This window comes from Pituophis catenifer, unplaced genomic scaffold (genome assembly GCF_029215685.1).
Source record: "Pituophis catenifer annectens isolate HBS135680 unplaced genomic scaffold, rPitCat1.0.hap2 SCAF_303, whole genome shotgun sequence".
Classification (NCBI taxonomy): domain Eukaryota; kingdom Metazoa; phylum Chordata; class Lepidosauria; order Squamata; family Colubridae; genus Pituophis; species Pituophis catenifer.
Genome location: NW_027257183.1, coordinates 9,487 through 35,103, shown reverse-complemented (window position 1 = coordinate 35,103; position 25,617 = coordinate 9,487). Strand labels below are relative to the sequence as shown.

The following is a 25,617-nucleotide window of genomic DNA, read 5'->3' as shown; positions in this document are numbered from 1 at the left end:
TCTTCTGTGTCTTTCTTCTCCAAAGGTCCTTCTTTAGTGTCTCGTTGATCGGGAGTTTCTTCTTCCTGAGTTATCATCTCTACTTCTTCCTTGCTACTCTATTCTTCTTTCATTCCTATCAGTTGGTCTAGGAAGTCTTGCACTGTCACTAGATTATCTATCTTTATTTTTTTTCCCTTGACACGTGATTAACATTCCTTCCGGCAGTGTCCATCCAAATTGTATATTTCTTTTGCTTAAATGTATGGCAAGGAATCAGTCTCTTTGTAGCTCCCTTACTCTCCTGGGGACTTGTTTTAACGTTATAACCTCCTTCCCCTTATATATCATTGGTTCTTCTCTGGTTATATTATACAGGATGTCACAGACTTTTTTCCTTGAAAATCTAATGTGGACCTCTCTTGGGAGCTTATGTCTTCTAGCATAATTTGTCTGAACCCGGTATACCTTATCCAATTCCGTAATTATTTCTTGCTTGTCCCTCTGTAGGGCCTCTACAATCATTTCTGCCATTAGCTGTCTCAGATCTTCCTCTTTCCCTTCAGTTACATTCTGAAATCTTAGAGAACGTCGCCCGGTCCATTTCCAGTTGTATAATAGAGTCTTCAAGTTTTCTATTCTGAGCCATCAGTTTTTGGTCTACCAGTTCCAATTTCCTTTTATTTTGTTCCACTTTGATTTCTACATTCTTTATTTTTTGTTCATTTTTATGGATTGAATCTTGAATGTCATTCACTTTGCGGTCCAAGGACTGGATGTCTGTTTTCAATTCATTATGGTTACTGGAGATTTTCTCCTGCAACTTCATCATTGTCTCCTGTATTAGGGTTAAGGTGGATTGCATGGCCTGCATCGTTGGAATTACTTTGGATTTTTCTGTCTTCGACAGTTCTTCCGTTGACTGTTGAGTTGAGGGGGATGCCATGGTGACCATTGGGTTTGATGTAATTTTCTTTCTGATTTTTAATGCTGTTGTAGAAAGGCTTGTCATTTCTTTCAATATCCTTCTCTGATCTCTCACAATCCTGTCTATACTTTTCCAAACTGTCATCCACTATTGTTATCTATTTGTCTTATTCTTGTTTTTCTTATTTTTGTTCATGTTGGTCTATACTATCCCACTTTTCTTTTTTCTTTGTATCTTTTCTGTTGGTGTCTTCCTTGGCTTCTAGGTTTTCTTCCTTTTCTGAATGATGGAAATGGCTTAAAAAACTTTCCCCTCAGGCCAGTCTGAGGAGAGTAAATAAATGCCTGTCCCTCCCCAGTTTTCTCTGTTGCTGCCTCCTTTCTAATTTTCTCCCCTCAACAGGACAGTCTGTCTTTCAGTTTGCCTTTTTAGTTTGCCTTTTGGGTTTTGGCTTTGTTTATTCAGACTCTTTTTTATAAGGAATGAGAGCTGTCAAACTGCCATCTTGACTTTTAACCTCCTTCTCATCTTCTGCCTGATGCTGTCATTTGATGGGCAACTACTGCAGGCCAAGAAGAGAAGAAGAATGAAGGAGCACAAGTGCTTTTCATCTGTCAGATCATCTATCTTTTCACACTGTTGTTTTAGTGTTTAGTCTAATATTCATATATCTTATTTGGTTAGTTGATTTACAGGAACCAGCAAGAACTTTGAATATCTGTTTTTGATATTTGATAATATCGGTTTTTGATAACAGCCTACTACTTGATAAGATAGAAAAATGTGGGTTAGACAGCATCATCGCCACATGGATTTATAACTGGATGACCAAGATAATAGATAATAAAGATAATTAAAAAACAGATCTGCAAACAACTAAAAGCAAATAAATTATAACTAGTAGCCAGCATGGGTTTGTTAAAAATAGATCATGCCAAACCAATCTTATTTCATTTTTTGTAAGTATGCAGTGTGGTATCAAAAGGCTCTGTCTTAGGCCCAGTACTCTTAAATATCTTCATCAATGATTTAGAATAGAATTCTTTATTGGTCAAATGTGATTGGACACACAAGGAATTTGTCTTTGATGCATATATTCTCAGTGTACATAAAGAAAATATAAAATATATTCGTCAAGAATCATAAGATAGTGATAGTCATAAGATACTAATAAGCAATCAAATCATACTAGGAAATAATAAAAACAATATAAGTTGTAAGGATACAAGAAACATGGATATAGCCTAAGTGGGAAGAGATAGGTACTAGTAAGGATGAGAAGAAGAATAGTAATACAGTCTTAGTAAACAAGGGGATAGAAGGGGAACTCATCAAATTTGCAGATGACACCAAGTTGGCAGAAATAGTCACTACTCCAGAAGATAGGCTTAAGTTACAGAAGGATCTTGAAAGACTTGAAGACAGACTGGGCCCTATCTAACAAAATAAAATTCAATGGAGAAAAAAAGTTCTACATTTCGGCAAGAAAAAACAGATGCATAAGTATGTAATAAGTGGTACCTGCATAAGAATAGAATAGGTGGTACCTGGTTCAACAGTAGTAACTGCAAGAGCCCTATTGTACAATCACTTAAATATGAACCAGCGATGTGCTGCAGATGCCAATAAAGCCAACACAGTCATAGGCTGCATTAACAGAGGGATAGAATCAATATCATGTGAAGTTTTAATATCACTTTATAATGCCTTGTATAAAATATTGACTATGTTAATAAATAGGATGTAAGTATATATAACAATTTAACAATTTAACAATTTTGTTTATAAGAATGCTCAATATGGTTACACAAGAATAAGAGAATGATTAGGAAGATTGAATTTAAAAGTAAAGATAATTGTCGATGCAGAAAGTTGTATAATATTATATAATGTTGTTATTTATGTTTTCTATTTTACCGTTTGGTGTATGTGTATGTTCTTTTTTTCCTTTTTTGATTTTTTTGTCTTTTTCTATTATGTTATTGGTTTTAAAAATGTAAAATATTCAATAAAATTATTTATAATATATATACATATATATAATGCCTTGCTAAAGACACACTAGGAATATTGTATTCAATTTTTGTTGCCACAATATAAAAAAAAATGTTGAGACTCTAGAAAAAGTGCAGAAAAAAAACACGGATAATTAGGGGACTTGAGGATAATAAATGGCTGCAGGATTTGGATATGTCTAGTTTAATGAAAAGATAGACTAGGGATGACATCACTACGTAGTGTTCCAATATCTAAGGAGCTGCCATAAAGAAGAGGAGGTCAACCTATTGTCCAAAGCACCTGAAGGCAGGACAAGAAGCAATGGATGGAAACTAATCAAGGAGAGAACCAACCTTAAACTAAGGAGAAATTTCCTGACAGTTCAAACAAGTAATCAGTGGAATAACTTGCCTACAGAAGTTGTGAGTGGAGGTCTTTAAGAAGAGAATGGACAACATTTGTCTGGAATGCTATATGCTTTCCTGCTTGAGCAGATGGCTGGACTAGAAGGCCTCCAAGATCTCTTCCAACTCTGTTATTCGGTTATTCTGAACATTTCTTATCAAAATTTAGGAGGGCAATCTTGGGGTATGAGAGAGCTTTTGAGGGAAGGGTGATTCATTTAATCAATCTGCAGATTTTGCATTATCTACCACTGGCTTACTCATCCAAGACACTTTAACATGAGTTCTAGCTTTTTCACAATAATATATGTTACACAGTACTTGAGGAAAACAAACATTTATTATTGTTTCAATTTTCATCATGAAAATCACCAGGAATGGGATGGGAAATTGTTTTCTATTGTTACATATGTATATAACAAATATGTTGCAAATATCCCAAGTAAATATCCCATAAGTAAATCTTTGGGTTTAATCCAAGTATGGCTACTCAGGTCTTAATTCATGAACATGTTAAACCAGCTGACTATTATTATTTGTTTCTTAAAACCAGAAAAATATAAATGTTGTGACTGTTTGCATCAGATAGAATGGAATGTTGTTCTTGAAATATATGACTTTTCCATTGGACATTTCAACTACTTTCTTAAAAGGCTGGACAAATGGAATATATCTAGATTGTTATCAATTCCACAATTGATTCCACAATTATTGTTTAGGGTAGGGGATTTAATCTATTTTCTTTTTCCTTCTAGAAGGTATTATCTAACTGAAAATGACATCCTTTGGATCTTTAATAAAAATAAATAAAGGCTTGAAAGGAAGTCTCATAACATTTTTGGTTCAAAGCAACTGTGGTGATAATGGAAGAGTAAAGTAGTGGCAGATATAAACAGAAAATGTGAGAGTAGGATTGAAAAACTCTTGGGGGGGGTGTCTGTCCTGGATTTAATTTAATTTAATTTAATTTAATTTCCAATTTATATACCGCCCTTCTCCCTGAGGACTCAGGGCGGTGTACAGCCAAGATAAAAAACATAGAATACAAATATTAAAACATTTAAAATATATATAAATTTTTGGCCCGAAGTTAAGAATCACAAACTAATTAAAATAATTTAAAAATTTGTTCTAAGCCAACCCGGCTTGCTGAAAAAGATAGGTTTTCAGGGAACGACGGAAGGCATTGAGGTCATGGATTCTTCTTATCTCCGGGGGCAACTGATTCCAGAGGGTGGGAGCCCCCACAGAGAAGGCCCTCCCCCTGGGGGCCACCAGCCTACATTGTTTGGCTGATGGCACCCTGAGGAGGCCCTCTCTGTGGGAGCGCACGGGTCGATGGGAGGTCGTCGGTAGCAGCAGGCGGTCTCGGAGATAGCTAGGCCCTATGCCATGGAGCGCTTTAAAGGTGATAACCAACACCTTGAAGCGCACCCGGAAGACCACTGGGAGCCAGTGCAGCTCGCGCAGGAGCGGTGTTACATGGGAGCGCCATGTTGCTCCCGTCACTACCCGCGCTGCTGCATTCTGGACCAGCTGGAGCCTCCGGGTGCTCTTCAAGGGGAGCCCCATGTAGAGAGCGTTGCAGTAGTCAAGGTGAGAGGTGACGAGGGCATGAGTGACTGTGCACATTTGACGTTTCTATCCCCTTCCAGGACACTAGTTGGAGTCCTAGTGGACAACCATTTATATATGAGCCAGCAGTGTGCAGCAGCTGCCAAAAAAGCCAACACAGTTCTAGGTTGCATAAACAGAGGGATAGAATCAAGATCACGTGATGTGTTAATACCTCTTTATAATGCCTTGGTAAGGCCACACTTGAAATACTGCATTCAGTTTTGATCGCCACGATGTAAAAAATATGTTGAGACTCTGGAAAGAGTGCAGAGAAGAGCAACAAAGATAATTAGGGGACTGGAGGCTGAAACATATGAAGAACGGTTGCAGGAACTGGGTATGTCTAGTTTAATGAAAAGAAGGACTAGGGGAGACAGGATAGCAGTTTTCTAATATCTCAGGGGTTGCCACAAAGAAGAGGGAGTCAGACTATTCTCCAAAGCACCTGACGGTAGAACAAGAAGCAATGGGTGGAAACTAATCAAGGAGAAAAACAACTTAGAACTAAGGAGAAACTTCCTGACAGTTAGAACAATTAATCAGTGGAACAACTTGCCTCCAGTAGTTGTGAATGCTCCAACACTGGAAGTTTTTAAGAAGATGTTGGATAACCTTTTGTTTGAAGTGGAGCCGGGTTTCCTGCCTAAGCAGGGGGTTGGACTACAAGACCTCCAAGGTCCTTTCTAACTCTGTTATTCTATTCTATTCTATTCTATTCTATTCTATTCTATTCTATTCTATTCTATTCTATTCTATTCTATTCTATTCTATTCTATTCTATTCTATTCTATTCTATTCTACTCTACTCTACTCTACTCTACTCTACTCTACTCTACTCTACTCTACTCTATTCTAGTTGAAATAAATCCTGAAGTACCTTCCTCTGTATTATTTCTTTGTTTTCACTTTGCACATTTTACTGCTTTCAACGATGGCAGATGTTCTGATAATCTACAGTAGTTCTTTTGGGGCCAGATTAAATACAGCTGGGAATAAGAAATTATTTGCCATATCCTATTTTCCTATCCTGCCACATCCTAGCCTGTTATTCTCCTATCATTATCCAATTCTTCTCTGAATTCTCAGGGGAAATTCTAGTTGCTACTGGAAAAACTGAAAAGACTAAATGACACAAAGAATCTTCCCTATATCTTGGAGAGCTGTTACAACAGAAAATCAGAAAGCTCAGTTTTCATCAGATCTTTCCTTGATACTTTATGTTCAGAGGGAAGCTGCTTGGGGACATTTAAATCACAGATAAGAAGAGATGAGGAGACCGTTTCCTGGCATGATGGTTAAGATTCTAGTGTTGGTACTGTTGCACTCTCAGATAATGTGCAGCTTTGCTCTTCTTCGGTGTCTGGTCAGTGAACCTCTTCCAATTCCCAGATATTTAAAGACAAGACAGCTGAACCTGGGTGTCATAACCTTTCAAATCTATATGCTTTATGAACCTCTTTCATTTGAAATTCCACCTTCACATGAAAATCCTGGATTCCCTTTGTAAGACATTTTAATTTGTTACATTTGTTAAATGAACTGCTCTTGCTGTGAATATTCTGACTTTGTAGATTGTCTGGTTGTTGAACTTTAGTCAATGCATTTCTTGGGCCACATTTATTACTAGGGGGCTGCCACAAAGTAACTGAAGGCAGGACAAGAAGGGATAGATAGAAACTAATCAAGGAGAGAGCAAACCTAGAACTAAGAAGAAATTTCCTGATAGTTAGAAGAGTTAATCAGTGGAATGACTTGCCTCCAGAAGTTGTGGGTGCTCCAACACTGGAAGTTTTTAAGAAGAGATTGGACAACCATTTGTATGAAATGATACAGGTTTTCTCCTTGAGCAGGGGATTGAATGAGAAGACTTCCAAAGTCCCATCCAACTGTTATTCTATTGTTTTCTTATTAATGTGATATTGTTGTGCTGGAAATGTAGGTTCCAAAATTTCTATTTGCATTATCTGTAAAATTGATGTCATCGAAATACTATTTGACTTGGCATGATTTGACTCGACTACTTTTCATTTGTCAAGGTTGCTAATCTTATACTTTAATTTTTCCCTTAACTTTCTGATATTCTTTTACCATCAATCAATCAATTAACCAATCCTTACAGAGAGTCTTCTGGCAAGTTAAATGTGAAGAAATTTAATATGGTCTAAAGTTTCCAAAATCACAGTCTATTTTCTCAGATGCTTCTGAGAAAAAGAGCTTTACTTTCTAAATGAAATCATATCTAAGGAGCATGAACTATATGCTTCATATGATATGTAAGATCTGGACTTCATTTTGAGATGAAAAGGAAATAGGCCTGTCCTGTCAGGCTAAAAACAGTGTCACAATAATTCTCTTCCAGCTTTAAAATGTCATTGGAATGCAATGCATGATTCATTCTGACAGAGAATAGTGAGTTAATTTATGCATCATACAGGTTCTTGATACAAAACTATCAGCATATTCTGGCCTTGGAATTTGCTTTGAAGGAAATCAATGAAAACCCTCACCTCCTACCCAACATCACCTTGGGCTTCCACATTTACAACAGCAACTTCATTGGAAGCTGGACCTATCGTGGTGCACTGGAGCTTCTTTCAACAAAGGACAAGTTCATCCCCAATTACAAGTGTGATGGCCAGAACAATGAAGTCGCTGTCATTGGAGGACCCTATACAAAAATCTTCCTGGATATGGCAAATATCCTGTGCAACTACAAGGTACAACAGGTGAGATATCCCTTCCCCTTCTCCTTCCTTCCTTCCTTCCTTCCTTTCCAAACAGCAGGTTAGGAAGGTTACGGTTATAATCTCAAACAATTAATAATTTATGGAGTACTTAAGGTATTTGTTTCAATGAGAAAAACATGAAGGTCAGGTTTTCCCAAGGATTCTCATCAAACAAAACAATTAAGAACATTAAATAAGTCAACACAATCTAACAGAGAAGTCTGTTTTGGCTAGCTTGTACATTTTTATTTTAGCCAGCTTCTATTTATATTTTTCATACAAAGTACAAAAACATATACAATATGTCAGTATGTTCCATGAATTCAATAACTAGGAAAAGCATACAAACTAGAAAAAACATTTGGGATCAATAGCTGATGCATATTACTTTTTTTAATTAATTAAAACCATAATTAATCTAGCTTCTCTGTCCATTATGATAACTCTTCATTTTGTGTTTTTCCCTCTGTGCTTTGAACATGAGCTTCTGTTTGTTTGAATTTATTGAGAAGTGACAAAAGTGAAAGTTTATTTGGGGATATGATATCAAGAATTTTAAGGAGAACTATTTCCAGAGAATTTGCAATGTGTTTTAGAATAGAATAGAATTTTTTATTGCCCAAGTGTGATTGGACACACAAGGAATTTGTCTTGGTGCATATGCTGTCAGTGTACATAAAAGAAAAGATATGTTCATCAAGAATCATAAGGTACAACACTTAATGATAGTCATAGGATACAAATAAGCAATCAGGAAACAATATCAATATACAGTCAGGTCCAGAAATATTGGGACATTGACACAATTTTAACATCTTTGGCTCTATACACTACCACAATGGAGTTGGAATGAAACAAACACAATGCACGTTAACTGCAGACTGTCAGCTTTAATTTGAGAGAATGTACATCCAACTCAGGTGAACGGTGTAGGATTTACAGCAGTTTGTATATGTGCCTCCCACTTGTTAAGGGACGAAAAGTAATGGGACAATTGGCTTCTCAGCTGTTCCATGGCCATGTGTGTGATATTCCCTCATTACCCCAATTACAATGTGCAGATAAAAGGCCCAGAGTTCATTTCAAGTGTGCTATTTGCATTTGGAATCTGTTGCTGTCAACTCTCAAGATGAGATCCAAAGAGCTGTCACTATCAGTGAAGCAAGCCATCATTAGGCTGAAGAAACAAAACAAATCCATCAGAGAGATAGCAAGAACATTAGGCGTGGCCAAAACAACTGTTTGAAACATTCTCAAAAAGAAGGAATGCACCGGTGAGCTCAGCAACACCAAAAGACCTGGGAGACCACGGAAAACAAGTGTGGTGGATGACTGAAGAATTCTTTCCCTGGTGAAGAAAACACCCTTCACAACAGTTGGCCAGATCAAGAACACTCTCCAGGAGGTGGGTGTATGTGTGTCGAAGTCAACAATCAAGAGAAGACTTCACCAGAGTGAATACAGAGGGTTCACCACAAGATGTAAACCATTGGTGAGCCTCAAAAACAGAAAGGCCAGATTAGAGTTTGCCAAACAACATCTAACAAAGCCTTCACAGTTCTGGAACAAGATCCTATGGACAGATGAGACCAAGATCAACTTGTACCAGAGTGATGGGAAGAGAAGAGTATGGAGAAGGAAAGGAATTGCTCATGATCCTAAGCATACCACCTCATCAGTGAAGCATGGTGGTGGTAGTGTCATGGCGTGGGCATGTATGGCTGCCAATGGAACTGGTTCTCTTGTATTTATTGATGATGTGACTGCTGACAAAATCAGCAGGATGAATTCTGAAGTGTTTCGGGCAATATTATCTGCTCACATTCAGCCAAATGCTGCAGAACTCATTGGACGGTGCTTCACAGTGCAGATGGACAATGACCCAAAGCATACTGCAAAAGCAACCAAAGAGTTTTTGAAGGGACAGAAGTGGAATGTTATGCAATGGCCAAGTCAATCACCTGACCTGAATCCCATTGAGCATGCATTTCACTTGCTGAAGACAAAACTGAAGGGAAAATGCCCCAAGAACAAGCAGGAACTGAAGACAGTTGCAGTAGAGGCCTGGCAGAGCATCACCAGGGATGAAACCCAGCGTCTGGTGATGTCTATGCGTTCCAGACTTCAGGCTGTGATTGACTGCAAAGGATTTGCAACCAAGTATTAAGAAGGGAAAGTTTGATTTATGATTATTATTCTGTCCCATTACTTTTGGTCCCTTAACAAGTGGGAGGCACATATGCAAACTGCTGTAAGTCCTACACCATTCACCTGAGTTGGATGTACATACCCTCAAATTAAAGCTGACAGTCTGCAGTTAACGTACATTGTGTTTGTTTCATTCCAACTCCATTGTGGTGGTGTATAGAGCCAAAGATGTTAGAATTGTGTCGATGTCCCAATATTTCTGGACCTGACTGTAAATCATAATGCATAAAAGCAACAAAGTTACAGTCATACAGTCATAAGTGGAAGGAGATGGGTGGTGGGAATGATGAGAAGATTAATACAGTAGTAGTGCAGACTTAGTAAATAGTTTGACAGTGTTGAGGGAATTATTTGTTTAGAAGAGTGATGGCGTTCGGGAAAAAACTTGTGTCTAGTTGTTCTGGTGTGCAGTGCTCTATAGCGTCGTTTTGAGGGTAGGAGTTGAAACAGTTTATGTTCAGGATGCGAGGGGTCTGTAAATATTTTCACAGCCCTCTTTTTGACTCGTGCAGTATACAGGTCCTAAATGGAAGACAGGTTGGTAGTAATTGTTTTTTTCTGCAGTTCTAATTGTCCTCTGAAGTCTGTGTCTGTCTTGTTGGCTTGCAAACCAAACCAGACAGCTATAGAGGTGCAGATGACAGACTTAATAATTTCTCTGTAGATGTGTTTTACTGTCTCTAACTATGGATCACAAACTGTCTTTACGCAATTCAGCAATCCCATTACCAAATTTTGCATGCCTATTACAGTAACACCTTTCAATTGCTTTTCAGCTTATCTATGGTTCTGCACCTACAATTAATGAAGGAGATGCTGTCCACTGGATGTTCCCAAATGATGTGCTTCAATACAGGGGAATTCTCCAGTTATTGCTACATTTTGGGTGGACGTGGATTGGAATGATATCTCTGAGATATGAAGATGGAGACTCTTTTATAGCTACTGTGGTTTCAATGTTTGCCCAAAGAGGAATTTGCTTTGACTTTATTAAACGTTACCCCAAAAAGACATACAGACCCTCAAGGATTTTTGGGAAGGTGCGTTTCAATGTGCATTTCCCAACTCCAGCGGAGAGAAGAATTTTGATGGTCTATGCACTGGGGAGGAGAAGATAGAGACTCTCCCTTCTTCGATTTTTGACATGAACATGAATAGCCACAGTTACACCATCTACAATGCCGTCTATGCTGTGGTACATGCCTTGCGTGCTCTATATTCATTCAAAAGGAAACACAAAGTTCTGCCAGATAAAAGTCAACTGAATCTTCTCCAGCAAGGATCATGGAAGGTATCATTTTGAGCATGTGTGTATGTGTATGTATGTATGTATGTACATATGTGTATGTATGTATGTATACATGTAGTTAGGTAGATAGATAAGTACACAGATAGGTACCGTATTTTTCTGAGTATAAGACACACTTTCCCCCCCTCAAAGAGGGTGAAAATTTGGGTGCGTCTTATACACCGAATGTAATCCCACCCATGTGCCGCCCCGATCCTTTTGGAGCTTTTGGAGGCTGCAAATGCAGCCTCCCAAACAGAGAGCCTCTCAAACAGCCTCCAGAAGATCCATTTGAGAGGATGCCTTTGCAAAGAGAAGCTCCTTTGCAAACGGAAGAAAAATAGTAATACAGTCTTAGTAAATTATTTGGCATTGTTGTGGGAATTAGTTGTTAAGCAGAGTGATGGCATATGGGAAAAAAAACTGTGTCTAGTTGTTCTGGTGTGCAGTGCCCTATAGTGTTGTTTTGATGGTAGAAGTTGAAACAATTTATGTCCAGGATGTGAGGGGTCTGTAGATATTTTCACAGCCTTCTTTCTGATTCGTGCAGTATATAGATCCTCAATGGAAGGCAGGTTAGTAGCAATTGTTTTTTCTGCAGTTCTAATTATCAGTTGAAGTCTGTGTTTGTCTTGTTACGTTGCAGATCCAAACCAGACAGTTATGGAGAAGCAGATGAAAGATTCAATAATTCTCTATAGAACTCAATCAGTAGCTCTTATATACTAGAATCCTAGTATTCTTAAAGGATACTTAAAGGATATTATGGATACTATGACAAAAATCAATAATTAATCAAGAAAATATTAGATCTCTTCCAAAAGTCCTCTTAGCTCTTGGTCTAATAAATTTTATAGCAACTTTATTTCTTTTTCTCTTTGAGTTGCATCATTTTCTGAGGACTGTCTCATTTAACAATAATGCTGGGGAGCCTGTTTCCTTTGATGAAAGTGGACAATTGGTGTCAGGATTTGACATAATCAACTGGATCACCTTGCCAAACCAATCCCTCCTTAGAGTCAAAGTTGGAAGTTTAGATGTACATACTTCTGAAGCTATGAAGTTCACCATTCAGGAGAAGGCCATTGTTTGGCCCACCAGTTTTAATCAGGTAGGCTGGTTGATCCTGGCTGTGTGACCATCCTTTCAAAGATGTCAATGAAAGCAAAGATTCAAAGACAATATTGTATGGCAGGGGTACCCAAACAAAGGTTTCCCTTTGTGAAGTGTTAGATTGTTCATCAAACATTTATTATATGAAATTAGTTTAATAAATAGTACTTTACTATTAATATTGGACTAATAATGGCAACACTAAGTATGGAAAAGCCCTTAAATCCTGGCGGTCTTTAATGATCTCTTTGGAGGATATTGTTCAATTGTTTGCCAATGTTGAGTGTCAAATACTCCTCGACACCACATCACCTTGATGGTATGGAAGATCATGAAAGGGGGGGGGGGATATCGCCTTAGGATCCGGAACATACAGACGGATTCCAGCAACGGAACACGGTGGAGGGGGAGGTTGCGTTAGGACACCATGCACACCAATAGTGGGTGATGGATGGGATATAAGAAGAGGGGGCGGTTTACAGGAACGGGAATGGGAAAGTACATCAGCAGCTGAAGAGATGATAGCGAGGCGGAGAATGACATCACATGCCTGCGACCGACGGCAAACGGAACGGAATAAGCGGCGGATTTGACTGTAACAGCTGTGAGGGATTGCCTGATGATAGTTAACTGTGTCCATGCCCTATAAAACCGTACGGGTGGGAAGCTAAGGCGTCTCCGACTTTGTTTCTGCTTAGCAGCTCAGTGCCTACTGTACCCCGCTGTGTTGGTCTCATTAAACTGGGTTTTGGATCGAATCCCTCCTTTCATTTGTGCGTGTGTTCATTTGCACCCGGCAAAGCACTGGCGGATCCAGAGGGGCCGAGAGCCAAAATGTTTGCCAATTCTTTATTTTGTTTTTTAGAAATTGAATGCTTCCTCCTATCACCATTTATTTATACCTATTGTTCCACAGATAACCAGACTCAAATTATCATTTTTTGATAAATTTACAATTTTAGGATAGGTGGAAGGAAAGGTAAAAAGAGGACTACTAGCAGCAAGATTGTTGGGCTTCATTATAATAGTGATGAGTGCCCTGTTGGAACATCTGAATAACCATAGTGGTGAAGGATCATCCATTGAGAAGACTTTATCTATGTGGTGTATAAGATTCAAAACTTCTTCTAGCAGCTAATCAATCAATCACTCAGATTTTTGATTTTGGAGGTTATATTTTGTGTGCTCTCCCCAAACATTGGCTACAAAAAAATAAATTACACGTTTCTAAAAAGATTCTCATTAAGCAAAATAAATAAATTAGAGAACTGAACACTATCTTCTGTATTAGTTCCCATCTGTACATCTTCCAGAGGTTCTTTAAGATGATTTTATTTATTCATGATAGGTATATTACTATTTTCATGTGTGATTCATCACTTGACTTAAAATCTCTTTAATTGAACAGATGCTGTTGAAGAAAGTTCTTGTTGGACTCTAAGCAGGATATCCAAAAATAAATGAATGTCTTCTATAACCCCCATATTGGCACTACCTAATTCAACATTTTCCTTTTCTTCCTTTGCCTTTCAGGTTCAGCCCCTTTCAGTGTGCAATGATCATTGTCTTTCAGGTCATAGAAAAACCATGAAAGAAGAGAAACTGTTCTGTTGCTATGACTGCCTTCCATGTGCAGAAGAAAAGATTTCAGCCCAAGAGGGTAAGATATGCATCAATAGAATTTGTTGATCGAATAAGACATCATGTGTTGGTTGGTTGATTTCTGTCTCTATTATTCAAGCTTCTTGGCCTCCCATTTCACTTGAAAATTAAAATTTTCACACCTTAGAATATGATGGACCTGTTTCCACTACATTCTAATACACAAAGTTTCAGATGTGTACCGTATTTTTCGGAGTATAAGTCACACTTTTTTTCCCTCCTAAAAGAGGCTGAAAATTTGGGTGCATCTTATTCTCCGAATGTAACCGTGCGCAGAGCCCAAAATGGCTACCCAGAACAGCTGCTACCTTCTCTTACCACTTCCGCACTTTGCTGCTTTGGTCACTGGAGTTCCCTTTGAGGATCAGCTGTGCTTTTGAAGCTGTTTTTCAGCCCCAAAATGAGCAAAGCGATCTTCTGTGCTTTGCCTGCTTTTCTAATTGCTGCTTCCTCTGACAATCAGCTGTGCTTTAGAAGCACAGCCTCAACCAGCCCCAACCTCAAAACCACCGAGCAAACTAATGTGCTGAAGCTGATGCCCCAACCAGTCCCAACCTCAAAACCAGTGAGCAAACTAATGTGCTGGGACTAGCCAGATGAATATCTGGTAGGCAGAATTTATTTCCCCCTATTTTCCTCCCTAAAAAGTAAGGTGCATCTTATACTCTGAAAAATACGATAATTTTGCATTCAGTTGTAGTAATATAAACAATGTATTATGTTCTTTTTCAGATGCAGATGACTGTGTCCCATGTCCAGGGGATCAGTATGCAAATTTCTATCAAAATGCATGCATTGTTAAAGAGATCTCCTTCTTATCTTACCAAGACATTTTAGGAATTACGTCTTTGGTGTTTGCATTCTCCTTGGCTTTCATGACAGTACTTGTGCTTGCTATCTTCATTAAACACAATGACACACCAATTGTCAAAGCCAACAACCAGAGCCTTTCCTACCTTCTCCTCACCTCTCTTCTCTTCTCCTTCCTTTCTGCTTTCCTTTTCATTGGTCGGCCAACAGTACTGGCATGTCTCCTTCAACAAGTTGCTTTTAGCTTCATATTTTCAGTAGCCATTTCTTTCTTTTTTTAAAATATTTTTATTAATAATAAAAAAAACAAACCAACATACAGTCAGGTCCAGAAATATTGGGACATTGACACAATTCTAACATCTTTGGCTCTATACACTACCACAATGGAGTTGGAATGAAACAAACACAATGCACGTTAACTGCAGACTGTCAGCTTTAATTTGAGAGAATGTACATCCAACTCAGGTGAACGGTGTAGGATTTACAGCAGTTTGTATATGTGCCTCCCACTTGTTAAGGGACGAAAAGTAATGGGACAATTGGCTTCTCAGCTGTTCCATGGCCATGTGTGTGATATTCCCTCATTACCCCAATTACAATGTGCAGATAAAAGGCCCAGAGTTCATTTCAAGTGTGCTATTTGCATTTGGAATCTGTTGCTGTCAACTCTCAAGATGAGATCCAAAGAGCTGTCACTATCAGTGAAGCAAGCCATCATTAGGCTGAAGAAACAAAACAAATCCATCAGAGAGATAGCAAGAACATTAGGCGTGGCCAAAACAACTGTTTGAAACATTCTCAAAAAGAAGGAATGCACCGGTGAGCTCAGCAACACCAAAAGACCTGGGAGACCACGGAAAACAAGTGTGGTGGATGACTGAAGAATTCTTTCCCTGGTGAAGAAAACACCCTTCACAACAGTTGGCCAGATCAAGAACACTCTCCAGGAGGTGGGTGTATGTGTGTCGAAGTCAACAATCAAGAGAAGACTTCACCAGAGTGAATACAGAGGGTTCACCACAAGATGTAAACCATTGGTGAGCCTCAAAAACAGAAAGGCCAGATTAGAGTTTGCCAAACAACATCTAACAAAGCCTTCACAGTTCTGGAACAAGATCCTATGGACAGATGAGACCAAGATCAACTTGTACCAGAGTGATGGGAAGAGAAGAGTATGGAGAAGGAAAGGAATTGCTCATGATCCTAAGCATACCACCTCATCAGTGAAGCATGGTGGTGGTAGTGTCATGGCGTGGGCATGTATGGCTGCCAATGGAACTGGTTCTCTTGTATTTATTGATGATGTGACTGCTGACAAAATCAGCAGGATGAATTCTGAAGTGTTTCGGGCAATATTATCTGCTCACATTCAGCCAAATGCTGCAGAACTCATTGGACGGTGCTTCACAGTGCAGATGGACAATGACCCAAAGCATACTGCAAAAGCAACCAAAGAGTTTTTGAAGGGACAGAAGTGGAATGTTATGCAATGGCCAAGTCAATCACCTGACCTGAATCCCATTGAGCATGCATTTCACTTGCTGAAGACAAAACTGAAGGGAAAATGCCCCAAGAACAAGCAGGAACTGAAGACAGTTGCAGTAGAGGCCTGGCAGAGCATCACCAGGGATGAAACCCAGCGTCTGGTGATGTCTATGCGTTCCAGACTTCAGGCTGTGATTGACTGCAAAGGATTTGCAACCAAGTATTAAGAAGGGAAAGTTTGATTTATGATTATTATTCTGTCCCATTACTTTTGGTCCCTTAACAAGTGGGAGGCACATATGCAAACTGCTGTAAGTCCTACACCATTCACCTGAGTTGGATGTACATACCCTCAAATTAAAGCTGACAGTCTGCAGTTAACGTACATTGTGTTTGTTTCATTCCAACTCCATTGTGGTGGTGTATAGAGCCAAAGATGTTAGAATTGTGTCGATGTCCCAATATTTCTGGACCTGACTGTAAATCATAATGCATAAAAGCAACAAAGTTACAGTCATACAGTCATAAGTGGAAGGAGATGGGTGGTGGGAATGATGAGAAGATTAATACAGTAGTAGTGCAGACTTAGTAAATAGTTTGACAGTGTTGAGGGAATTATTTGTTTAGAAGAGTGATGGCGTTCGGGAAAAAACTTGTGTCTAGTTGTTCTGGTGTGCAGTGCTCTATAGCGTCGTTTTGAGGGTAGGAGTTGAAACAGTTTATGTTCAGGATGCGAGGGGTCTGTAAATATTTTCACAGCCCTCTTTTTGACTCGTGCAGTATACAGGTCCTAAATGGAAGACAGGTTGGTAGTAATTGTTTTTTTCTGCAGTTCTAATTGTCCTCTGAAGTCTGTGTCTGTCTTGTTGGCTTGCAAACCAAACCAGACAGCTATAGAGGTGCAGATGACAGACTTAATAATTTCTCTGTAGATGTGTTTTACTGTCTCTAACTATGGATCACAAACTGTCTTTACGCAATTCAGCAATCCCATTACCAAATTTTGCATGCCTATTACAGTAACACCTTTCAATTGCTTTTCAGCTTATCTATGGTTCTGCACCTACAATTAATGAAGGAGATGCTGTCCACTGGATGTTCCCAAATGATGTGCTTCAATACAGGGGAATTCTCCAGTTATTGCTACATTTTGGGTGGACGTGGATTGGAATGATATCTCTGAGATATGAAGATGGAGACTCTTTTATAGCTACTGTGGTTTCAATGTTTGCCCAAAGAGGAATTTGCTTTGACTTTATTAAACGTTACCCCAAAAAGACATACAGACCCTCAAGGATTTTTGGGAAGGTGCGTTTCAATGTGCATTTCCCAACTCCAGCGGAGAGAAGAATTTTGATGGTCTATGCACTGGGGAGGAGAAGATAGAGACTCTCCCTTCTTCGATTTTTGACATGAACATGAATAGCCACAGTTACACCATCTACAATGCCGTCTATGCTGTGGTACATGCCTTGCGTGCTCTATATTCATTCAAAAGGAAACACAAAGTTCTGCCAGATAAAAGTCAACTGAATCTTCTCCAGCAAGGATCATGGAAGGTATCATTTTGAGCATGTGTGTATGTGTATGTATGTATGTATGTACATATGTGTATGTATGTATGTATACATGTAGTTAGGTAGATAGATAAGTACACAGATAGGTACCGTATTTTTCTGAGTATAAGACACACTTTCCCCCCCTCAAAGAGGGTGAAAATTTGGGTGCGTCTTATACACCGAATGTAATCCCACCCATGTGCCGCCCCGATCCTTTTGGAGCTTTTGGAGGCTGCAAATGCAGCCTCCCAAACAGAGAGCCTCTCAAACAGCCTCCAGAAGATCCATTTGAGAGGATGCCTTTGCAAAGAGAAGCTCCTTTGCAAACGGAAGAAAAATAGTAATACAGTCTTAGTAAATTATTTGGCATTGTTGTGGGAATTAGTTGTTAAGCAGAGTGATGGCATATGGGAAAAAAAACTGTGTCTAGTTGTTCTGGTGTGCAGTGCCCTATAGTGTTGTTTTGATGGTAGAAGTTGAAACAATTTATGTCCAGGATGTGAGGGGTCTGTAGATATTTTCACAGCCTTCTTTCTGATTCGTGCAGTATATAGATCCTCAATGGAAGGCAGGTTAGTAGCAATTGTTTTTTCTGCAGTTCTAATTATCAGTTGAAGTCTGTGTTTGTCTTGTTACGTTGCAGATCCAAACCAGACAGTTATGGAGAAGCAGATGAAAGATTCAATAATTCTCTATAGAACTCAATCAGTAGCTCTTATATACTAGAATCCTAGTATTCTTAAAGGATACTTAAAGGATATTATGGATACTATGACAAAAATCAATAATTAATCAAGAAAATATTAGATCTCTTCCAAAAGTCCTCTTAGCTCTTGGTCTAATAAATTTTATAGCAACTTTATTTCTTTTTCTCTTTGAGTTGCATCATTTTCTGAGGACTGTCTCATTTAACAATAATGCTGGGGAGCCTGTTTCCTTTGATGAAAGTGGACAATTGGTGTCAGGATTTGACATAATCAACTGGATCACCTTGCCAAACCAATCCCTCCTTAGAGTCAAAGTTGGAAGTTTAGATGTACATACTTCTGAAGCTATGAAGTTCACCATTCAGGAGAAGGCCATTGTTTGGCCCACCAGTTTTAATCAGGTAGGCTGGTTGATCCTGGCTGTGTGACCATCCTTTCAAAGATGTCAATGAAAGCAAAGATTCAAAGACAATATTGTATGGCAGGGGTACCCAAACAAAGGTTTCCCTTTGTGAAGTGTTAGATTGTTCATCAAACATTTATTATATGAAATTAGTTTAATAAATAGTACTTTACTATTAATATTGGACTAATAATGGCAACACTAAGTATGGAAAAGCCCTTAAATCCTGGCGGTCTTTAATGATCTCTTTGGAGGATATTGTTCAATTGTTTGCCAATGTTGAGTGTCAAATACTCCTCGACACCACATCACCTTGATGGTATGGAAGATCATGAAAGGGGGGGGGGGATATCGCCTTAGGATCCGGAACATACAGACGGATTCCAGCAACGGAACACGGTGGAGGGGGAGGTTGCGTTAGGACACCATGCACACCAATAGTGGGTGATGGATGGGATATAAGAAGAGGGGGCGGTTTACAGGAACGGGAATGGGAAAGTACATCAGCAGCTGAAGAGATGATAGCGAGGCGGAGAATGACATCACATGCCTGCGACCGACGGCAAACGGAACGGAATAAGCGGCGGATTTGACTGTAACAGCTGTGAGGGATTGCCTGATGATAGTTAACTGTGTCCATGCCCTATAAAACCGTACGGGTGGGAAGCTAAGGCGTCTCCGACTTTGTTTCTGCTTAGCAGCTCAGTGCCTACTGTACCCCGCTGTGTTGGTCTCATTAAACTGGGTTTTGGATCGAATCCCTCCTTTCATTTGTGCGTGTGTTCATTTGCACCCGGCAAAGCACTGGCGGATCCAGAGGGGCCGAGAGCCAAAATGTTTGCCAATTCTTTATTTTGTTTTTTAGAAATTGAATGCTTCCTCCTATCACCATTTATTTATACCTATTGTTCCACAGATAACCAGACTCAAATTATCATTTTTTGATAAATTTACAATTTTAGGATAGGTGGAAGGAAAGGTAAAAAGAGGACTACTAGCAGCAAGATTGTTGGGCTTCATTATAATAGTGATGAGTGCCCTGTTGGAACATCTGAATAACCATAGTGGTGAAGGATCATCCATTGAGAAGACTTTATCTATGTGGTGTATAAGATTCAAAACTTCTTCTAGCAGCTAATCAATCAATCACTCAGATTTTTGATTTTGGAGGTTATATTTTGTGTGCTCTCCCCAAACATTGGCTACAAAAAAATAAATTACACGTTTCTAAAAAGATTCTCATTAAGCAAAATAAATAAATTAGAGAACTGAACACTATCTTCTGTATTAGTTCCCATCTGTACATCTTCCAGAGGTTCTTTAAGATGATTTTATTTATTCATGATAGGTATATTACTATTTTCATGTGTGATTCATCACTTGACTTAAAATCTCTTTAATTGAACAGATGCTGTTGAAGAAAGTTCTTGTTGGACTCTAAGCAGGATATCCAAAAATAAATGAATGTCTTCTATAACCCCCATATTGGCACTACCTAATTCAACATTTTCCTTTTCTTCCTTTGCCTTTCAGGTTCAGCCCCTTTCAGTGTGCAATGATCATTGTCTTTCAGGTCATAGAAAAACCATGAAAGAAGAGAAACTGTTCTGTTGCTATGACTGCCTTCCATGTGCAGAAGAAAAGATTTCAGCCCAAGAGGGTAAGATATGCATCAATAGAATTTGTTGATCGAATAAGACATCATGTGTTGGTTGGTTGATTTCTGTCTCTATTATTCAAGCTTCTTGGCCTCCCATTTCACTTGAAAATTAAAATTTTCACACCTTAGAATATGATGGACCTGTTTCCACTACATTCTAATACACAAAGTTTCAGATGTGTACCGTATTTTTCGGAGTATAAGTCACACTTTTTTTCCCTCCTAAAAGAGGCTGAAAATTTGGGTGCATCTTATTCTCCGAATGTAACCGTGCGCAGAGCCCAAAATGGCTACCCAGAACAGCTGCTACCTTCTCTTACCACTTCCGCACTTTGCTGCTTTGGTCACTGGAGTTCCCTTTGAGGATCAGCTGTGCTTTTGAAGCTGTTTTTCAGCCCCAAAATGAGCAAAGCGATCTTCTGTGCTTTGCCTGCTTTTCTAATTGCTGCTTCCTCTGACAATCAGCTGTGCTTTAGAAGCACAGCCTCAACCAGCCCCAACCTCAAAACCACCGAGCAAACTAATGTGCTGAAGCTGATGCCCCAACCAGTCCCAACCTCAAAACCAGTGAGCAAACTAATGTGCTGGGACTAGCCAGATGAATATCTGGTAGGCAGAATTTATTTCCCCCTATTTTCCTCCCTAAAAAGTAAGGTGCATCTTATACTCTGAAAAATACGATAATTTTGCATTCAGTTGTAGTAATATAAACAATGTATTATGTTCTTTTTCAGATGCAGATGACTGTGTCCCATGTCCAGGGGATCAGTATGCAAATTTCTATCAAAATGCATGCATTGTTAAAGAGATCTCCTTCTTATCTTACCAAGACATTTTAGGAATTACGTCTTTGGTGTTTGCATTCTCCTTGGCTTTCATGACAGTACTTGTGCTTGCTATCTTCATTAAACACAATGACACACCAATTGTCAAAGCCAACAACCAGAGCCTTTCCTACCTTCTCCTCACCTCTCTTCTCTTCTCCTTCCTTTCTGCTTTCCTTTTCATTGGTCGGCCAACAGTACTGGCATGTCTCCTTCAACAAGTTGCTTTTAGCTTCATATTTTCAGTAGCCATTTCTTTCTTTTTTTAAAATATTTTTATTAATAATAAAAAAAACAAACCAACATACAGTCAGGTCCAGAAATATTGGGACATTGACACAATTCTAACATCTTTGGCTCTATACACTACCACAATGGAGTTGGAATGAAACAAACACAATGCACGTTAACTGCAGACTGTCAGCTTTAATTTGAGAGAATGTACATCCAACTCAGGTGAACGGTGTAGGATTTACAGCAGTTTGTATATGTGCCTCCCACTTGTTAAGGGACGAAAAGTAATGGGACAATTGGCTTCTCAGCTGTTCCATGGCCATGTGTGTGATATTCCCTCATTACCCCAATTACAATGTGCAGATAAAAGGCCCAGAGTTCATTTCAAGTGTGCTATTTGCATTTGGAATCTGTTGCTGTCAACTCTCAAGATGAGATCCAAAGAGCTGTCACTATCAGTGAAGCAAGCCATCATTAGGCTGAAGAAACAAAACAAATCCATCAGAGAGATAGCAAGAACATTAGGCGTGGCCAAAACAACTGTTTGAAACATTCTCAAAAAGAAGGAATGCACCGGTGAGCTCAGCAACACCAAAAGACCTGGGAGACCACGGAAAACAAGTGTGGTGGATGACTGAAGAATTCTTTCCCTGGTGAAGAAAACACCCTTCACAACAGTTGGCCAGATCAAGAACACTCTCCAGGAGGTGGGTGTATGTGTGTCGAAGTCAACAATCAAGAGAAGACTTCACCAGAGTGAATACAGAGGGTTCACCACAAGATGTAAACCATTGGTGAGCCTCAAAAACAGAAAGGCCAGATTAGAGTTTGCCAAACAACATCTAACAAAGCCTTCACAGTTCTGGAACAAGATCCTATGGACAGATGAGACCAAGATCAACTTGTACCAGAGTGATGGGAAGAGAAGAGTATGGAGAAGGAAAGGAATTGCTCATGATCCTAAGCATACCACCTCATCAGTGAAGCATGGTGGTGGTAGTGTCATGGTGTGGGCATGTATGGCTGCCAATGGAACTGGTTCTCTTGTATTTATTGATGATGTGACTGCTGACAAAATCAGCAGGATGAATTCTGAAGTGTTTCGGGCAATATTATCTGCTCACATTCAGCCAAATGCTGCAGAACTCATTGGACGGTGCTTCACAGTGCAGATGGACAATGACCCAAAGCATACTGCAAAAGCAACCAAAGAGTTTTTGAAGGGACAGAAGTGGAATGTTATGCAATGGCCAAGTCAATCACCTGACCTGAATCCCATTGAGCATGCATTTCACTTGCTGAAGACAAAACTGAAGGGAAAATGCCCCAAGAACAAGCAGGAACTGAAGACAGTTGCAGTAGAGGCCTGGCAGAGCATCACCAGGGATGAAACCCAGCGTCTGGTGATGTCTATGCGTTCCAGACTTCAGGCTGTGATTGACTGCAAAGGATTTGCAACCAAGTATTAAGAAGGGAAAGTTTGATTTATGATTATTATTCTGTCCCATTACTTTTGGTCCCTTAACAAGTGGGAGGCACATATGCAAACTGCTGTAAGTCCTACACCATTCACCTGAGTTGGATGTACATACCCTCAAATTAAAGCTGACAGTCTGCAGTTAACGTACATTGTGTTTGTTTCATTCCAACTCCATTGTGGTGGTGTATAGAGCCAAAGATGTTAGAATTGTGTCGATGTCCCAATATTTCTGGACCTGACTGTACATTCACATATTTACATGGTTATATATGTATATATATAATTGACTCCTTGTTTACTTCTATGCATTTCTATTGAATAGTCAAAAATTATCTTTATATTCCTATTTTTGCCTCCAGCCAGCTGTACCATCTTTGCCATACTAAATAGTAATCAGTATCATCTTTCTCTTGTATTTCTTTTGTGAGCTTATCCAATTCTGCACATTCTGTAATTTTAGCTATTATTTTGACCTCTGTGGGTAACTGTTCAGATTTCCAATGTTGGGCAAAGAGTATACATGCTGCTGTGAGGATATGGATGATCAGATATTTTATTTCTTTGGTGTATTGTGCTGTGATTATTCCCAATAAAAAGATTTCCGGCCTCATTTCCAGTTTTTGTTTTGTGATTTCTTCAATCATTATTTTAATTTGTTGCCAGTATTGTTTTGCCCTTCGGCATGACCACCAGAGATGATAATATGTCCCTTTCTGTGATTTACATTTCCAGCACATTGGAGACGTATTTGGGAACATCTTGGCCAGGCGCGCCGGTGGGAGGTGCCATCAGTAGAACATTTTGTAAAGGTTTTCCTTATAGGGTATAGACAATGTCATCTTATAATTTATCTTCCACAAATTTTCCCACTTATCCAGTTCAATAGTATATCCTATATTTTTGGCCCATGTTATCATATTCTCTTTGACGACCTCCTCTTCTAATTTGTATTTTAGTAGGTACTTATAAATTTTGGTAATCATTTTCTCATCTGTACTTTGTAATATTTTATCCAGTTCATTTGGTTCATTTTGGAATCCGAATTGTGCCCGATCAATTTTGTATCTTGATTCTATTTGCATATATGGCCACCAATCAATGTCTATACCCTGATTTTGTAATTCTTGTCTTGTTTGTAATTCTCCTTCACTGTTCAGTAATTCTTTATAACTCCTCACTTTCTCTATATCCATGGCGTTGGGATATATTAGTGCTTCCATTGTCGATAACCATCGTGGAATTTTGGTATAGTGCTTTCTAATCTCTTGCCATGTTTTGTACAGTGATTCTCTGATAATATGTTGCTGGAAATATCCATGGTGCTTGTCCTTTCCCTCCCACAAAAAGGCATGCCATCCGCGTTGTAATTCAAAGCCCTCTAGTAGTAGCATTCTTTTATTCTTGAGATCTATCCAATCCCTTATCCAGTTTAGCGATGCTGCTTTGTAATATAACTCCCAGTCCGGTAGGCCTAAACCTCCTTTTTCCCGAATATCTTGCATACACTTTATTTTGATTCTGGCCCTTTTCCCACTCCATTCCTATTTCCCATTCTTGTGTGCTGGCCAAGACTATCATCGTAGTTCTTGCTTTCATGGCCACCAAACCAGGATCTGAAATAAGGAAATGGGCAGGAAACAGATTGGCTACTTCGATTGTCTTTTCTTGCTCCTTTATTCAAGCTTCTCTTTGTGTCATTTGGCTGGCAACCTCTGCCCCATTTCCAAATTTTGACATGTATTCCCTGCATAAAGAAATTATACTAGAATGTAATGAAGGGTCAACTTACATGTTTTACTGTGTTTTGGGCTTCATGAACATTCTTGCCCTAGTCAGTTTCATGGTTGCTTACCTAGCCAGGAACTTGCCTGACACCTTTAATGAAGCCAAGTTCATCACCTTCAGCATGCTGATCGTCTGTAGTGTGTGGTTGTCTTTTTTCCCAGCCTATCTGAGCACCAAGGGCAAACACATGGTGGCTGTGGAAATCTTCTCCATCTTTGGCTCCAGCGCAGGGTTACTGGCTTGCATTTTTTTACCCAAATGTTATATTATTCTTTTCCAGCCTGAATTAAATAAAAGAGAACAGCTAGTGAGGAGGTAATAATATTTCCATGTTTTTATTTATCATTGCTGACAATGCAATGTGATAAACAAGATGTTCAATTTGAAAATAAAGTTTATGAAAATATCTCAGTCTTATGGAAGTTCTTGCAATTTAGATATCCTTGGGTTAAGTGAAAGCATGTTATAGTTTAAGATCTTTGTGCTCTTTGTAAAAAAGAAATATTTTTCTAATGTTCTTTATATTGAGAGTACAGCATACTTGTTCAAGAATGTTTTGTGTCTGAAAGACGGAAAATGATCCTAAAGATTAATTTTAAATTTAGTCTGCCATTATGTCTGTGATATAATGTGTTCTTTTGGTCACATTATATCACAGACATATATGATGAAGATTTTGCTCTCTCTATACCACTATGTATATATCACCAATGTAAGATTATTCTTGTCCTTTAATGTTTGTTA

At 39.0% G+C, this 25,617-nt stretch overlaps 2 protein-coding genes across 2 annotated transcripts; both read left to right on the top strand.

Annotated features, from left to right (window-relative positions):
• Nucleotides 1-923: 923 nt before the first annotated feature.
• Nucleotides 924-15,014, top strand: LOC139326905 (extracellular calcium-sensing receptor-like). The gene is made up of 6 exons (XM_070956648.1): nucleotides 924-944; nucleotides 7,413-7,652; nucleotides 10,879-11,151; nucleotides 12,032-12,259; nucleotides 13,795-13,921; nucleotides 14,656-15,014. The coding sequence occupies exons 1-6, from the start codon at nucleotides 924-926 to the stop codon at nucleotides 15,012-15,014; spliced, it is 1,248 nt and encodes a 415-aa protein (XP_070812749.1).
• A 1,643-nt stretch (nucleotides 15,015-16,657) lies between these two features.
• LOC139326904 (vomeronasal type-2 receptor 26-like) lies at nucleotides 16,658-25,192 on the top strand. The gene is made up of 6 exons (XM_070956646.1): nucleotides 16,658-16,700; nucleotides 17,500-17,780; nucleotides 18,661-18,888; nucleotides 20,424-20,550; nucleotides 21,285-21,627; nucleotides 24,640-25,192. The coding sequence occupies exons 1-6, from the start codon at nucleotides 16,658-16,660 to the stop codon at nucleotides 25,190-25,192; spliced, it is 1,575 nt and encodes a 524-aa protein (XP_070812747.1).
• Nucleotides 25,193-25,617: the final 425 nt, after the last annotated feature.